The sequence below is a fragment of the Eschrichtius robustus genome, chromosome 16, assembly GCF_028021215.1.
Source record: "Eschrichtius robustus isolate mEscRob2 chromosome 16, mEscRob2.pri, whole genome shotgun sequence".
Taxonomy (NCBI): domain Eukaryota; kingdom Metazoa; phylum Chordata; class Mammalia; order Artiodactyla; family Eschrichtiidae; genus Eschrichtius; species Eschrichtius robustus.
Genome location: NC_090839.1, coordinates 86826203 through 86844001, shown reverse-complemented (window position 1 = coordinate 86844001; position 17799 = coordinate 86826203). Strand labels below are relative to the sequence as shown.

The following is a 17799-nucleotide window of genomic DNA, read 5'->3' as shown; positions in this document are numbered from 1 at the left end:
GAAATATAGATCAATGGAACAGGATAGAAAGCCCAGAGATAAACCCACACACATATGGTCACCTTATCTTTGATAAAGGAGGCAAGAATATACAGTGGAGAAAAGACAGCCTCTTCAATAAGTGGTGCTGGGAAAATTGGACAGATACATGTAAAAGTATGAAATTAGAACACTCCCTGACACCATGCACAAAAATAAACTCAAAATGGATTAAAGACCTAAATGTAAGGCCAGACACTATCAAACTCTTAGAGGAAAACATAGGCAGAACACTCTATGACATACATCACAGCAAGATTCTTTTTGACCCAGCTCCCAGAGAAATGGAAATAAGAACACAAATAAACAAATGGGACCTAATGAAACTTAAAAGCTTTTGCACAGCAAAGGAAACCATAAACAAGACCAAAAGACAACCCTCAGAATGGGAGAAAATATTTGCAAATGAAGCAACTGACAAAGGATTAATCTCCAAGATTTACAAGCAGCTCATGCAGCTCAATAACAAAAAAACGAACAACCCAATCCAAAAATGGGCAGAAGACCTAAATAGACATTTCTCCAAAGAAGATATACAGATTGCCAACAGACACATGAAAGAATGCTCAACATCATTAATCATTAGAGAAATGCAAATCAAAACTACAATGAGATATCATCTCACACCGGTCAGAATGGCCATCATCAAAAAATCTAGAAACAATAAATGCTGGAGAGGGTGTGGAGGAAAGGGAACACTCTTGCACTGTTGGTGGGAATGTAAATTGATACAGCCACTATGGAGAACAGTATGGAGGTTCCTTAAAAAACTACAAATAGAACTACCATACGACCCAGCAATCCCACTACTGGGCATATACCCTGAGAAAACCATAGGTCAAAAAGAGTCATGTACCAAAATGTTCATTGCAGCTCTATTTACAATAGCCAGGACATGGAAGCAACCTAAATGTCCATCGACAGATGAATGGATAAAGAAGATGTGGCACATATATACAATGGAATATTACTCAGCCATAAAAAGAAATGAAATGGAGGTATTTGTAATGAGGTGGATGGAGTTAGAGTCTGTCATACAGAGTGAAGTAAGTCAGAAAGAGAAAAACAAATACAGTATGCTAACACATATATACGGAATCTAAGGAAAAAAGGAAAAAAAAAGGCCATGAAGAACCTAGTGGCAAGACGGGAATAAAGACACAGACCTACTAGAGAATGGACTTGAGGATATGGGGAGGGGGTGGGGTGAGATGTGACAGGGTAAGAGAGTGTCATGGACATATATACACTACCAAATGTAAAATAGATAGCTAGTGGGAAGCAGCCACATAGCACAGGGAGATCAGCTCGGTGCTTTGTGACCACCTAGAGGGGTGGGAATGGGAGGGTGGGAGGGAGGGAGATGCAAGAGGGAAGAGATATGGGAACATATTGTATGTGTATAACTGATTCACTTTGTTATAAAGCAGAAGCTAACACACCATTGTAAGGCAATTATACTTCAATAAAGATGTTTAAAAAAATAATAATAAATGATAAAAAAAAAAGAAAGACAAAAGGCAAATAGGAAAATATTTGCAAAAAGGGCTATTTTCCTTAATGTTCAAAAAACTCATATATCAGTAAGAAAGAGATAAACAACCCAACAGAAACAGAGGAAAGGGTAAAAATAGCCAGTTTGCAGAAAAGGAAATACAAGTAGCTAATGAAGGTAGGAAAAACGACTTCACTTATAATTAAGAAGTCCAAACAAAAACGTGGGCATCACTGATTTCACTTATCAGATTGGCAAAGATGAATAAGTTTGATGACATCCAGCGTTCATGAGATTGTGGGAAAATGAACGCTAACCCCCACTGTTTGTGAGAGTGGAAATTGGTGCAGACTCTTTGCAGGATAATTTGGCAATAGCTGACAAAATTTAAAATGCATGTGACTTTTAGATCCTGTAATTCCATGTATGGGAACTCATCCTTTAGATTTATTTGCAAAAACGTGCACAAGGAATTCTGTATGACAATGTTCATCCAGGTTTCTGGTAAATCCGAATGCTGGAAACCACCTAAATGTCCACTGATAAGCTTTATAAATCATGGGGAACACAGAACATACAGTGGAATACTGTACAGCTGGTAAAGAGTGGGGTAGATCAGTATGTGTAGATGTGGAAAGATATGTTGTTTATTGAATAAAAGCAAAGAGCAGAACATAGTATGATTCTGTTTATGGAAAACAAACAGGATAATGCGTTTTATGCTTAGTTTGCCTATAACATTTCCGAAAAAGTTCCTGAAACCTGCTTCATGGCCTCATCCTAACCTCTGATTCCTCAGGTCTCCATGTTTTTCTTGTTGGTTTCGGTCCCTCCCCCACTCAGCATGGACTCTATGGTCACTCAATACAACCTTCTCCCACTAGAGCCCTCATTCCCTCCCCCTTGGCATTCTTTCATAATCATCCTTATGACCAATCCTAATATTGGATTAATCCAGCTGTTTTCTTAGCCCCCAGACTGCATAGACAATTGTGTGGATTGATTCTGTCACTTATTTTGTTTTGTTTTCAATATCAGTCATTCAGTGTTGCTTGACAATCTTTTCATTCATTCTATGATTTTTTTCCTACATCATTCCTCACAACAGATATTCTAATCTTCACTCCATTATTTAGGCTCCAACCTCTCATTGTCCCCTGCACCCTCAGCAGGTAACATCACTGAGAAAAGAGGTTAAGAATGAGCTCTTTAAACACTTCTCTAGAATAATTTTAAAATAATCTATTTCAGGGGTAAGCAAACTACAGCCCTTGTGTCAAATCCAGCCCTGGCTGTGAGCTAAGAATGGTTTTTACAGTTTTAAAGGATTGTAAAAATGAAGAACAGGCGACAGACTATGTGTTCTGTCTAGGATAGTTACCATCTGGCCCTTCATAGGAAAAGTTTGCTGAGCCCTAACCTAGACCATAACCCATCTTTGATTCTTTTCTTCCCCGTTCAGAGGAGCCCCTTTCTCTTCTCCAAGGCTGACCTGGAAACCTGTGATCTGATCCAATCTCTCTTTGCCTCTTCCAGAATGCCTTCTTCCCTGTGTCTTCTCCATGGCAAGCTGAACGATGGTTTTTGATATCGCTAGGTATAGTTCAGTTTTCCAAGACAGACTAAGTCCATCAGGCTGTTTCTCTTGGTCCTGGATGACAAGGTTCAGCCTTGTCCCTCTTGGATGTGAGGGCATGTTAGTGAATGAGGAGGCTAGCCAACAATATTTCCAAGATGGGTTGATAACGAAATTTGTAATATAAAAGGATGGGAGACCCTGTGAGTAGGGCTGGACTTTGCCCTGGCATGTGGTATAAGGAATGGACCCAATGTTACCTTCTTCCAGATGACCGACCAGTTGTCTGCTTTCTAAAAGTCCATTCTTACTGATATGAGATGTGGCCTTTGTCATTTACCAAATGATTCCACCTTCTCTCTCATCCTCCAGATCCAATCAATCCCTAAACTTTGCCAATTCTACTTTCCCAATATGTTTGATATCCAAACTCTCCTTGCGATCTCTAGTCTCACGACTGCCCCAGTCCTGTCTCTCATCCTTTCTCTCGGGGACTGCATTATTTAGCTTCGTTTAACCCACAGTCAGTCTTCTCATCTCCCCACCTCCCTCGCCTCTTGCTCAGTCTCTCTTGCAGGTTTCTCTGTAGTATCTTTCTAAAATCGGTCCCTTCCCGCCTTTAAATCTTTCCGCGGCTTCCCATTGCCTCCAGGTTACCTAGCTCAGCCGCCTGCTCTAGCGGCTCTGAGGGTGCGGGAAAGCCACCAGTCCCCACCATTTGCTGGGCTCGTCGTGCTCCCTCCGCTGGGGGCACCTGACCTCACTCTTGGGTCCATCCATCAAATCTGAGCTCAGGTGCCAGCTCCTCCAGGAAGGCTTCCCTGACTAGCGCCTACGCCTACGCCCCCACACACTACCCAGGGTGGAGACCCCTTATGTGAACCCACAATACTCGGTGCTATCCTCCATCACCCTCCGCCCCTAAGCCTCGCACAAAGCGCCGGAGGCTGCAATAAACACGTGTCGACCGACAGGGCTCTAAAGTCTTTGAGGGAGGCGCGGTATCCAGCGGTGCGTCCGGAGGGTCCTTCCCACCAGGGGAACGCAGGTGCAAAGGCACGGAGGCGCAAAAGGGCTTGGTGACCGCGAGCCTCGAGGAGAGTAGGTAGGCGGGGCAGGAGCCCCTGGTGGTCCAGCGCACGCTCCCGAACGGTCCCCGGGGACGAGCGACCATCGAGACGCACCGGCCTCCGAGAGTCCTAGAGGGGAAACGGAAGGGGCCTTTCCTTGACGCACCTGTCTGACAGCGGCCGTCGCCCACTTCCGGTCCGCTGCGGGCCCGGGCGAGCCCGGCACAGGTGCGGGGCTGCGGGGCGGCAGTGGCCGGGGAGCTGGGGCCGGGCTGTGGGCCTGCTGCGGGCCTCGGCGGCTGCGAGGCTGTCGCTGCGGGCGGCGCGTCTCCCCGGAGCTGACTCCCGCGGCACCGAGGCTTTGCGGGTCGGGACCCGGGGGGCCGCACCGCGCTGGGCTCAGGTAGGAGCCAGGCTGATCCCGCCCGGCCAGGGTTGCCTTAACGGAGGGGTGTCCACGACCCTGATCTCTTGAACCAAAGCGGAACACTGTGAAGAGTGAAAGTGGTCGTTTTAGAACCAGACGCTCATTTAAAGAAACCATGGGAGGACGCCTGTTCGTCAAGTGCTAGGGGTAAAAGATGAGTGAGGACCTTTCCTGACTAAAGGGAATCTGGCAGACGGAGGGAGACACAGGGGTAAACATTCGTACTATAATGCGACAAATGCAACCATGAACAAACGCAATAGCTAGAAAGCCAGGAAAGAGAAATCTCAATTGATGCAGCAGAGAAAACGAATAGACTGAAAATGTAGATATAAGAAGGATAGGTAAACACAGAAACTTCCAATTGAATATTAAGCAGACACTTGGGACGTACATAACTGCCAATTGCTTATTCTCTGCTTCCTTTAGAGTGATCCCCATCCCCCGCCCCAAGTCTACTACAAGCCTCTTCTTTCTCATGAGTACTTGAACCTGCGTAAACCTTTCTGTCTTTTTGGCCTCCCATGTTTCTCATCTATACCGTATGTTTTGGGAGGCCGACGTTGGCCTGCAATCTAACCTCTTAACGTCTTCAGTTTCTGAAAAGCAGGGGAAGTAGTACTCACCCGATAGAATGGTTGTAAGTATTAAATGAGAGTATGTGCTCACATGCTTTCTGAATGGTAAAGCCTACACAAGTTAGAAATCTTTTGATCAATTATAGTAATGATACATATATTGTTCTGTTGTTTTCTTTAGGCTGAGTACACCGTCACATCCTAGCCACCAGCAAGTCTATTGGTTTTACCTCCCAGATGTCTTGACTTTGTCTGCTTCTTTGTCACCACACTGATCTAAGTCTCTTATCTCCTGCTTGGACCACGGTAAGTGCAGTTTCCCTTCTTGACCCTTCTTATCTATTCTCTATTGACACTTCCCAGGCAGAGTGACCTTTGAAGAACATGTATCTCCCCACTAAAATAAGGAATAAGAGTAAAGCCCATAATTCTTAGTGTGTGCCCAGGCCCTCGATAATGTGGTTTCCGCCTGCCTCTGAGCTCTTTCCCTCCCTCACCCTGCTGAAGCCACACTGCACTGGGGCTTGTTCTCAGACTGCAGAGTAATTTCTAGCCCCAAGGCTTTTGCCTGGAATGCTCTTTCAACGATTGGCTCATCTCATTCATTCGTTGGGTCTTAGCCTAAGCACTATTTATTCAGAAAAGCCTTCTCCAAGTCTCCAAGTTTTCTTTTATTTTTTGTTTTTTTAAATATTTATTTATTTGGCTGCGCAGGGTCTTAGCTGCAGCACGGGGGATCTTCGTTGCCATGTGGGGGATCTTTAGTTGTGGCAAGTGGGATCTAGTTCCCCGACCAGGGATCGAACCCAGGCCCCCTGCACTGGGAGCGAGGAGCCTCGGCCACTGGACCACCAGGGAAGTCCCCAAGTCTCCAAGTTGATTGTCCCCATTAACACCCTCCTTACTTCCTTTTTAGAACTTATCCCTATTTATAATTTAAATTTATTTGTTTAATTTTTTTTGGCCGAGCGCACGGGGCTTGCGGGGATCTTAGTTTCCCCCACTAGGTACTGAACTTGTTCCCTCGGCAGTGAAAGTGCGGAATCCTAACCACTGGACCACCAGGGAATTCCCTAATTTTTTTTTTTTTTTCCTGTCTGCTGTACCAGTATGTGAGTTTCAAAGGGCAAGCACCTTGTCTATCTTGTTCTCTGTTGTATTTCTAGTTTCTGTGGGTCAGGCATAGATACATGTCAAATGTATACTTAGTGTTGGAAGAGTGGGCCCTGGTGACTAACCTAGTTATAACCCGTCTTATATTTTTCTATGATTGTAGTGTTGTCTCTCTCTTGAGATTTTAAGCTATTTGTGGGTAGAAGCTAAGTCCTAATTTCACTGACGTAGAGACAGAACTGGGATGACCTGACCTTCCCTGTGTCTTATTTATGCTGTTCTCATTGTCTGTCTGGTCTTCCCAACAGACCCTCAGTCTTCTGGGAGGGGGTGTGAAGATGCTTAAAGAGTGTCCAGGGATGGCAGAAGATCGTCAGCAGCAAATGGGTGTCCCTGTGGTAAAACTGGAGAAAGAGTTGCCATGGGGCAGGGCAAGGGAAGGCCCCAGCCCGGAGACTTTTCGCCTGAGGTTTCGGCAGTTCCGCTACCAGGAGGCGGCTGGTCCCCAGGAGGCCCTCAGGGAGCTCCAGGAGCTCTGTCGCCAGTGGCTGCGGCCCGAGCTGCACACCAAGGAGCAGATCCTGGAGCTGCTGGTGCTGGAGCAGTTCCTGACCATACTGCCCCGGGAGTTCTACGCCTGGATTCGGGAGCACAGCCCGGAGAGCGGCAAGGCCCTTGTGGCCGTGGTGGAGGGCTTCACGGAGGGAGCCCTGGAGGCCAAGGCGGTGGGTGAGAAGGGGGATCTGGGTCTCGTTCTGTTGGTGCGGGAAGCGAGAGGTTTGAGGAAGCAGTGGGAGTGGATGAGGCGCAGAATCTCCCTCCTCTGCTCCCAGACCATCTGGGGTACTTTGTGGAGGGCAGAGGAGTTTTCAGCAAGGAAAGCCATTCCCAGGGAAGACGCAGGGCCGGTCGAAGGGCTGTCAGCTCCTTTTTTGGTCATCAGGGCAGAGGCTTGGCCATATTTCCCTTGTGAGCCTCGGGTCCAAAGAAGGCAGTGGTGATCTATTTCAAGGGCCCTGGTAGACTCATTCCTCTTTGGGCAGAGATGCATGTGGGGATGCAGGGAATTCCGGAATTCCACTTGGTGAGTATTCTTCCCGAGAAGCGTTGTCTGGAACAGTGCCGTTTCCACGTCTGGGACGTTGGCTCAGACGGCTCACGTAGTGAGTGACTTTGCATCTCAGATGCTCCCTTGGGACCCTGGCCATGTGTCTGTCCCTCTCTGGTACAGTTTCCCGATTGCCGTCTGGGAAAGACAGGGCAGGACTGAACGTTACTGTTTTGCTTGCAGGTAACAATCTGTCTTCATTTTGTTCTCCCTTTTCCCACCGCAGTCACCCCTGACTTCCTGTATAGTCCTAAGAGAGTTGTTTTGTTTTTTTACTCCCTACCAAGGAGCTTAAAAGTGGACCAGGAAAGGCCTGTTCTTGTGAGTTCTGGTTTTCCTTGCTATTTCTAGAGCAGTTTTTTCTCACTGATTTCACAGCACAGTCTAGGCTTTGTATTTTTTACTTTCAGCATCTGTAACTGGGGAATCTTTTTTCTAATAGTGAGTGTTTTGGGCTAAAGTTCTCATTGGAATAATAATAACATCTCTCTGTGATACTGTTCATGGTGGAATTTGATCAATATTGAGGTGGGCAGAAGGGACCCTTGTAAAATGGCATGGATGCATAGAAGTTGCTCAGCGCCTGATAAAGACAGATTAGCCTCCTTTTCACCTTCTCACTCATGTCCTGGGGGAGAGCTGAGCCGGCTTGTCTTTTTTCCCCCCTGCAGCTGCAATGGGTCTCTTTTTTAGGTTTTAATTCAACTCCTTTCATAACAGCCTTATGCAGGCCTCATTCTAATAGGTGTTGGGGCCTGTTCTTAGGTTCCGTGCCATGTGCAAGGAGAGCAGGAGGAGACAGCACTTTGCAGAGGTCCTTGGGAACCAAGTGTCCACCTGGGGCCAGTGGAGGTCAAGCCCGAGTGGGGGCTGCCCCATGGGGAAGGAATTCAAGGCCTCGACCAAGGCACTGAGGAGCATCTCGCCCAGGACCCTGGAGAGGGGACGCAGGCCTTCCAGGAGCAGGGTAAGATGCAAGCAGCAAGGAAGAAAGGGCACAGAAAAGGGTGCTTCGTGCCCGGCCCCCTCCCCTTTCCTTTACAAACCCTGCAGTTGATAAACTAAGTTACCTGTAGCGTGCAGTTCTGAGTTTTCCTGGCTACTTCCTGGACTTCAGTAGGAAACAGATGAAGTGAAATTGTTTTCTATAGCTCGATCTCCTGATTTCTGCAGGGGATATCTGGTATCATGCTCTCTTATCATTTCCTCTCCTTTCCTTCACATCCCTTCTAGAAACCGCCAGGAAATATGTAGCTGACACGTAGGGATATTTTTTTTAAGTGGGCAGATAAACTGAATCCCTGAAAGTAACATGTGACTTACTGGGCTGCTGAATCTCAAGAGGGGTTATTGCCGTATTGTGACTTGGGAGCGTGAACAGCCCTGAAGGGCAGCGCGTATTGGGTTGGGCCCTTCTTCCCAGCTGAGAACAGGGCAGGGTCCACCCACACCTACCTGTCTGGAGTCTCCTTGTGGTTCCTGGGGTTCTTCGTGTCAGGCACTAGACGCCTGTGAACGAGCTACTGCAGGGCAGCACTAATCCTGCTCCTGGTTTATTTCCCTGCTCAGCTCTGCCGGTTCTTCAGGCTGGTCCTGGCCTCCCTGCAGTGAGCACCAGAGACCAGGAGATGGCAGTGGGGTTCCTTCCGGCTGGATCCCAGGTGAGCTGCGACTGCTCTTCAGGGATGGTGGTGTCGCTTCGAATGAGGCTCACCTTCCCCACGGTTTCTCCTCGCAGCAGAGCACCATCCGCAGAGCTGGATTATTCTACCTTTCTTGTTCTGGTGGATGTGACAGCTTCGTTCTCTCCACTTTACATCCTCAGTTATTAATTTGAACTGAGCCTTATGCCAGCGGTCCCCAACCTTTTTGGCACCAGGGACCGGTTTCGTGGAGGACAAGTTTTCCACGGATGGCTGTGGGGGGATGGTTCAGGTGGTAATTCGAGCGATGGGGTGCGATGGGGCGCGGCAGATGAAGCTTCACTCGCTCGCCGCTCACCTCTTGCTGTGCGGCCCGGTTCCTAACAGGCCGCGGTCCGGCACCGGTCTGGGGGTTGGGGACCCCTGCCTTCGGGTCTAGGCATGAGGCTCAGTTCACTCATTTGGATTACTCTTTGTTTTTTTTTCATTTTTTTCCTCCATCGACTCAGTATTACTCTGGTAATTGTGAGGAGGAAGACGTTAGTGGTGGAAGTGCCAGAGGCGTGATGGAGGGTGTGGTGGATGGCCGGGAGACCAGTAGCCCGTTGTGGACACGCTTTACGGATACTTCTGCGGCTGCTCTTCCTCTGGACCCCATCCTCCCCCCGTGTCAGCAGGAGGGAAGCGACTCGCGTGGGCGCTCCCAGGAGCCCCGAGCCGAGTGGTCTCTCTGGTCCCTCCTGTGGCCGCTGCAGGAGTTTTGGCCTTGTTAGCACTTCTCAGCCTGCCACAGATGGGGGTCACCGGAGCGCAGGTGGGGCACTCCCGCCATGGTGAAAATCTCTCCCGTAGGATGCCCAGTGTTCCCCGGGAGGTGGGGGATTTCCACTGTGGCACTTTCCTGAAGGGCACATTGAGTCTTAAAGCAAAGAGCTCCTTATAGAAGAAAAGGTGTCATTTGGCGGGAAAAAAGAAGTGATTCCAGTTTTTTGGTTTTTTTTTTTGGCCGTGCCACGTGGCTTCTGGGATCTTAGTTCCCTGACCAGGGACTGAACCTGGGCCCTCAGCAGTGAAAGCACAGTCCTAACCACTGGGCCACCAGGGAATTCCCAGAAGTGACTCAAGTTTGAGCTCACTAAAGCAGTATTTGGGCAAGGGTTGATGCCTGTGCTGTTTGCTGTTTCTGTTTCCTAAGCATATTGTTTAGAGGAGATGAAGAAAGGACATCAAAGTTTTTGAATTTGGTCAGACCCTCTCCTTCTACCATGGTAGTTCTTCTTCACGGTGTCATGACGGCGACACATTGATTTCAACACAGCGTTGTTCTTACGGCAGGGCCAGCCCGAGTTTTTACTTATCTCTGAGGGAAAGTCAGTGCTGGTTGAGTGGCTAAACAGCAGCCCCCGGTCTCCATCAAACATGAGGATCGAGTGGAGGTGATCGAACAGTGGAAGTTAGAGGCCGCAGTTGTTGGGTACCAGCCCAGTGGCTGCAGCAGAGGCTCAAAAGTACAGTGGCTCAGACAAGTCCATCGTTCTCTGCCATTAAGCTGTCGAGAGGGAGGCACTTCTGGTCCCACTCGGAACCATCTAGGGACCCGCGTTCCTTCTGTCTTCCTGCTCTGTTCTCCCCTGGAGTGTTGTCCCCTGTGTCTCTCTGCTTTTCCACTGCTCCTACCTTGGGATTATTTCTTCATCCATAGCCATCTCCTGTGCTGTTTCAGGGGTTGGGCCCATTTAAGGACATGGCCCTGGCTTTCCCCGAGGAGGAGTGGAGGCACGTGACCCCAGCCCAGATAGACTGCCTTGGGGAGTACGTGGAACCCCAGGACTGCGGGGTCTCACCTCCAGGTAAGACTGTTTCCATCCCGGAGGTAAGAAACTGAGGAGCTTTGAAAGCTGTAGGTCAGGGTTCTTGTCCTTGCCCCAGATTTCAGAACCTGATGCTACCGATAAAGGAAGGGAATATCATGGCAGATGAGTAAATGGGTCTGCGGAAAGCGTGTGGACCAAGGCACATAAGGAGCTGGCGAGGTGCTTTCCTGGGTCAGGAGAGGAGCAGACAAGGAACAAGAAAACGCGAGGTAGTTATTCTGGCTGAAATGAGACAGGTCGGTCGTTAGGATGCCCTGAACGAGCTCCTACTGTGTCTGTGGTTGAAGGGGACTGAGGGATTGAGAGCCAGAGGAAAGCAGCAAAAGAGGGATCCTCTGATCTATTTCACCAGCCTGTGTTTATGGAGCGCTCCCTTGTGTGCAGGCCCCACGTTAGCAGTTCTGTGTTGGGGCAGGACTGACGTTCCTGAAACCTCGGAGCCCACAGTGTGTGGGTGCAGGAGGGCACGGGGCTGCAGTAGGATCTCAGCAGTGGGAGGGGCTGGTGTGGGCTGGTGTTGCAGAGCAAGCAGGGCCCCGGCCAAGCGTCTCAGGTGGCAGCCGGGTTTTACCTGGGGTCAGAGCTGGGAGGAAAGGTGCTTGTGGGGGAGGAGCAGCAGGAGAAGGTAGGAGGGAAGGGTGAGCCTGGGAAGTGCGCACTGAGGGCCCCCCGGGGACAGCCGGTGAACACTGTGGGGGGGCTAGGGACGAGGGGTGACAGCCCCGCGGCTTGGATGGGGTGGGCGGTGGGGAGAGGAGAACCGTGGCTGCGAAGGGCCCACTCCTTTGTTCCCTCTGATTCTCTCCTTCCTCCTCTCATCACTTCTTTGTAAGTCATGTGCTGACCACTCACCTGTACTGACGTCTCCTGGTCCTTTTTCATCTTAAAACATGTTAAAACATGTTTCATCTTAAAACATGCAGAAGTATCGTACAGTCGACCTATTAACAACAGAGGTTTGATCTGTGTGGGTCCACTTACACGTGGATTTTTTTCAACGAATACGTACTACAGTCCCGCATGATCTGCTGTTGGTTGAATCTGCGGATGAGGAAGCTTGGATACGGAGGGCCGACTGTAAAGTTAAATGTGGATTTTTGACTAGCGGTCATCAAAGAGTAGTGTCAGTGGCAGTATACTGGGGGTGGGTGGGGCTCGGGAGGCCTGGGTCCAGTACAAGGCTGTCACCCATGATGAAGAGATGTGCGATTTCTGTGATGGCAAAGGACGTGGAACCCCTCCGAGGTAAATGCAGAGCGCAGGAGCCGTGCGTGGGGCACCCATGGAGGTGCCAGCATCTTAGCGCCTTCATCCTGGCGCTGGGGACGGGCCTCTGCCAAGGACGCCACTGTGTTCCCAGCAAGTTTTTACACCCTCCTGGCCATTCTGACTGTTATAGAGACTCTGGCTTTATGCTTGTCCTCTTATCCGCTCGCTGTTTCAAAACAACCCACGTACTTCCCTAACGTTTACGCTGAGACTGGGTGAGCCGGAGGTCCGCTTCCCAAGCATAGCATCCTCTAGCCGTCTCAGCCTTGAGTCTTCCTGAGAGTTCTTCCCATGTGATTGCAGCTCTTGCGTTGACAACTGTCTAGGATTGGGCCTGAGAAAATAAACATAAATTCCATGATACATGATATCTAGCTCGTACTCACATTTCCCCACGTCCAGTTAGGTTCATGCATTGCTTTTAATTTTAATTTTGCTGTTCATAACACCTCAAACCTGGAAACTACCCAGGTGAATATCAGCCAGATTAATAAGTAGAGTGTAATATACTCTAACAGTATAACATCATCCACTGATGAGAAAGAATGTAGTGCAACCACAGCTACACTACGATATAGGTGAATCCCACAGGCGTGATATTGAGCAAAGCCGACACAATGTGTGAATCGAATATGTAAAGTTTGGGAACAGGCGAAAATACTTTATGGTGATAAAAGCCTGGATAACACGTTACCCTGGGGGCAGGATGGTGTCACCAGTCACCGGAGGGCACGGGAGGGGCTTCTGGGTGCTGGTGATGTTGTTTCTTGAAGTGGCTGCTATTTAATGGTCATCTTCATTATGAAAATTCTTTCAGCTCTTTATGTTTTGCACACTTACTTTTGTGAAAGGTGCAAAATAAAAGAATACATCAGAAGTGAGAGCTGTGTCCTTCACATTTTATCACATCACGAGGCATGAAATGTCCTTTTTCCCTTTATCTTTTATTTTTTTTTTTTATCTTTTATTTTTTAAAAATTTATTTATTTATTTATTTTTGCCTGCGTTGGGTCTTCATTGCTGGGCGCGGGCTTTCTCTAGTTGCGGTGAGCGGGGGCTACTCTTCGTTGCAGTGCGCGGGCTTCTCATTGCGGTGGCTTCTCGTTGCGGAGCACGGGCTCTAGGCGCATGGGCTTCAGTAGTTGTGGCTCGCGGGCTCCAGAGCGCAGGCTCAGCAGTTGTGGCGCATGGGCTTAGTTGCTCTGTGGCATGTGGGATCTTCCTGGACCAGGGGTTGAACCTATGTCCCCTGCATTGGCAGGCGGATTCTTAACCACTGTGCCACCAGGGAAGTCCCTCCCTTTATCTTTTAATGGGCTTGCCTGAAAGGATTCTTTCCCGTTTAAGCATCACCTGTCATTTCCCTCTTCTTTTCTTTTTGGCTTCTTTGCTCCCTAGTCCCTCTTTCGTCTCTTCTCCTTCCCTTCCTCTTGATCTTCTGTAAACAGCTGTTAATTTAGAGAGAGCATAAGAGGGATCAGAGGAAGGACTTGTAGAAGGGCGTTTCCGTCCTAATAAATATGCCGATGTAGAGGTGGTCTGCTACAGACTGGGTTCATTCACTCATCTGGCAGTCATGAAGCGTCTCCCCTGAGTCAGTCCCTGTGCCAGGCTCCCAGAGACCCAGATTAATAAAACAGGGTGAGGTGGAGGGCACAGCGCGAGCAGGGACACTGAGCTGAGGGAGGGCGTGAAGTGCCGGGAGCTCCCCGTTGCTGGAACAGGCCTGTGATCCTGGGGAAGCTGAACATCTCAGATGACTGTAGAATAGCACGTGCAACAAGGTCACTCGTAAGTAAGTGTGGAATACACGGTGCTAACTGAGTATATGTGCTCACAAGACCCAGCATGGGGCAGTAATCGGGGCAAGTTCCTAAGAGAAACACATTGAGTTAGATTTTGAAGGAAAGCAAAGTCTGACTTAGTAGGAAGTTAAGAGGGAGGGCATTAAAATTTAGCAGACTATTCTGCAAAAGGGCATGGAGATTGTCTGAGCTTGGGCTGCTGTAACAAAATACCAGAGAATGGGCAGCTTAGACAACAGACATTTATATCTCACAGTTCTGGAGGCTGGGAAGTCCAGGGTCCAGTTGCTGGCATATTTGTTGTCTGGTGAGGGCCTCTCTTCCTGGTTCATGGGTGGCCACCTTCTTGCCGTGTCATCACGTGGCGGAGGGAGAGAGACATCTTGTGTCTCTTCCTTTTTTTTATAAGGACCTTAATCCCATCATGAGGGTTCATGCTCACATGACCTCTGTGTGTGCAGAGAGCCAGCTCTGGCTTCTCTTCTTAGAGGACATAATCCTATCCTGGGGGCTCCACCCTCATGCCCTCACCTAATTAGTGCCCAAAGGCCTCACCTCCTAATAGCAGCACCTGGGGGCTTAGAGCTTCAACCTGTGAATTTGGGAGGGAACACAAACAGTCTGTAACAGATGGAAAGAAGTAAAGGAATGTCTGGTTTTAGAGTCAGAGAAAGTCAAATGTACTGAGGTTGTTGGTTAAAGGAAAAAAGAAGGAATTGTTAGTGGGACACCCTTAGAAGCCAGGTTCTAACATGGAAGTTTACCTTCAGATCTCTTTCAGTATCGACCTGTATCTCCTTTGTCCTGTAGGCCTGGGGAGCAAGGAAAAGGAGGCGAAGACCCAGCCGGCAGACCCCAAGGGGCCGCCTGCTCGGGGGCCGGCAGAGAGGTTTGGGGAAGCCTCTCTCCAGGTCCCGGAGCTCGGAAGAACCTGTGAGCAGGAGGCCGGGAGCTCGGTGGGAAACGCGCCCGGGCTGCCCCCTCCCCAGCGCGGCATTGCCCCCCTGCCTGATGACCTCAAGACCCACAGCTCCTTCTGGAAGCCTTTCCAGTGCCCCGAGTGCGGAAAAGGCTTCAGTCGGAGCTCAAATCTGGTCAGACACCAGCGGACCCACGAAGAAGACAAGTCCTACGGCTGCGGGGAGTGCGGGAAAGGCTTCGCGCTGCGTGAGTACCTCCTGAAGCACCAGCGGACCCACCTGGGCAGGCGGCCGTATGCGTGCGGCGAGTGCTGGAAGACCTTCAGCCAGCGGCACCACCTGGAGGTCCACCAGAGGAGCCACACGGGCGAGAAGCCCTTCCAGTGCGGGGACTGCTGGAAGAGCTTCAGCCGCCGGCAGCACCTGCAGGTGCACCGGCGGACGCACACCGGGGAGAAGCCCTACACCTGCGAGTGCGGCAAGCGCTTCAGCAGGAACGCCAACCTGGCCGTGCACCGGCGCGCCCACACCGGGGAGAAGCCCTACGGCTGCCAGGTGTGCGGGAAGCGGTTCAGCAAGGGGGAGCGGCTGGTCAGGCACCAGAGGATCCACACGGGGGAGAAGCCCTATTGCTGCGCCGCCTGCGGCCGGAGCTTCAACCAGCGGTCCATCCTCAACCGGCACCAGAAAACGCAGCATCGCCAGGAGACCCCAGGGCAGTGAGGGCGCCCGGCCGAAATGCCCCTCTTTTGCTCACAGAAGGTGCCGGAGAAGGCGGGGCCACCTGGAACCACCAGGCGGAGGGAGACCTCGTTGGAGGATGCGCCCCCCTTTACTCACTGAAGGGTTGGGGGCGTCGAGGGACGTTGAGGGCAGCGAGGCACTTTCACCCATTTTCTTTCCACTCGTTTCAAACATGGGGGAAGGGAGAGGCCTGGTTTATTTGAGAGGCCAGAGGGCACAGCATCTCACGTCTCCTACCCAAGTGGTGCTCGTACTTTCTCTTACCCTTTTTGAGGGAGCGGTATCCCGAGTTTCAGTTCAGGTCCCGGTTTTTCTCCTTCAGTGGATGTTCACGTCCACTTCCTGAGCGAGTCTGGTTGTCAAGGTGACATCTTGTCCCGTGTCGGCAGCTTGAACCTCGTTTTTCTGAGGGCTGTGTCCCTGCAAGAACATTAGCTCTGTCTCCCTTCCTTCCCCCAATTCTCTTTTCCATTTAACAGACATTTATTTGTTAAGTAAATAACACCTACTGTGCACCTGGTCCTGGGAGTGCAGTGAACGAGACAGATGAGACTTCATTCCCCTGGAGCTTGTGATTGGGCCCTGGAAGCAGACTCGTTAGTAACGCAGAGCGCCCTCAGTTCCCTTCACAGCGAGTGCCGAGCGAGAGGAAGTCCTCTCAGGCTCATTCTGCGCTCCTTCTGCCCTGCCCTTCCAGGTGCCCGATCTTTTCCTCCCAGCTGGGGTCGCTCAGGCAGCCTCCTTTATTTTACTTTATTTGTGGCCCCCTTTGTCTCTGTGACAGTCTAGTCTCGTTGGTAGTTTCCCCATTCCATTACTCCTTGAACAATAACAACTGTCCACACATCTGTTAGGAAATTAATATTTTGCTGTTGATCACTGTATAAACATGAGAGTATTTTAAAAAACATCCAGGTCTGTATAAAATTCTAATTAAATGAGGCCAAAAGATGAACTAGTATTAATACCCTATATTTGATGGCACTTTACAATATATAAAATGCGCTGCTTCCCTGTTTTCTCACTTGACTCGTTCCACAAATATTTATTGAGGCCCGACAGTGTGCCAGGAACTCTTCTAGGTGCTTGAGGTACGTCAGTGAATAAAATAGGCGGGGTGTGGAGGTGGGGTGGGAAATCCCTGTCCTCGTGGAGCTTACGTGTTGGTCAATGTATTTGATCTTCAGAACCACCCAAAGTGGAACCCGTGGCTGCTCCCCGGGACCCTCTGGACCTGGCATCTGAGCCTGTGCCTCGGTCCTGTCAGCTGGCCCTGAAATGCATTTGCCACCGCCTACCTCTTGTTCCTGAATCATCTCCATCCTCAGTGCATCTCGGTCCTTGTCATCTGAGAGGTACTTGGGGTCCTCAGGGCCACCTGGAGGTGATGAGACGGTAGCAGTCTGTTTTGCATGAGTGCCAATTTAGGAAAAACAAAGATGTTTGTAGGCATCAAAAAACCACATTTTTTAAAAAATGAGAAGATGCAGTGTTTGTAAACGTGTTTAAGCTTTCTTATATTATTTTGCCGTCGTTAAAGGTTTTCCTTTCTCTTGGACATTCTGGAAACTGCCTAACTAGCCTGGACCGCGCTGCAGTGTCATAATGCTGTGCCTTTGGACGCCGGCTGCTGAGTGATTAGTTTTCTGACGGGACTGTAAGTTAGTCTGTCTTTGGACTGTGTCCTGTAATTGCAAGATGTGATTTGTCTCATGGTGCCTCTTGATATTATATTCTTTCACTGGGATTTTTTTTCCCCCCATTTTCCATTGTAAATAAGGTAAATGGTAATGACTTTAATACAGAGAGTTGCATTACTCAGTCCACCTTGAAAAACATTATTTTATCACTCATTTCTTGGCAGATAACCGTGGTGTTTACTCTTGATTTAGCGAATGACCTCCTGGCCCTTCAGTTGTCCCCACGAGGCTGCGCTGACCAGGGCGCTGTGAGGTGTCCGCTCTGAGATGCTGGGCTGCTACTTCTCAGCAACGTCGAGGTCCAGATGCAGAGTCAGCTCTTTTCTTCCCCACGCCCCAGGCAAGCCAGGCAAGGCTTACAGCCACCTGGAGGCCAAACCCAATGAGAGGCTTTTCCTAAGCCTCTGGCCTGTAGTCTGTGTGATGTGGGGGCTGACC

General features: G+C 49.7%; 1 protein-coding gene across 4 annotated transcripts; it reads left to right on the top strand.

Annotated features, from left to right (window-relative positions):
- Positions 1 to 4387: 4387 nt before the first annotated feature.
- ZSCAN25 (zinc finger and SCAN domain containing 25) lies at positions 4388 to 17412 on the top strand. Of its 4 annotated transcripts, none has more exons than XR_011076966.1 (8): positions 4487 to 4583; positions 5367 to 5491; positions 6607 to 7023; positions 8172 to 8373; positions 8976 to 9067; positions 10773 to 10899; positions 14808 to 16752; positions 16849 to 17412. XR_011076966.1 is itself a non-coding variant. In XM_068565884.1 (7 exons), the coding sequence occupies exons 3-7, from the start codon at positions 6637 to 6639 to the stop codon at positions 15638 to 15640; spliced, it is 1641 nt and encodes a 546-aa protein (XP_068421985.1). In that variant the 5' UTR covers positions 4388 to 4408; positions 5367 to 5491; positions 6607 to 6636; the 3' UTR covers positions 15641 to 17412. The 4 variants fall into 4 exon arrangements, 2 of the variants coding, with proteins under 2 accessions (XP_068421985.1, XP_068421984.1); XR_011076967.1 differs by having other exon boundaries at positions 14808 to 17016; positions 17202 to 17412; XM_068565884.1 differs by lacking the exon at positions 4487 to 4583 and adding an exon at positions 4388 to 4408 and having other exon boundaries at positions 14808 to 17412.
- Positions 17413 to 17799: the final 387 nt, after the last annotated feature.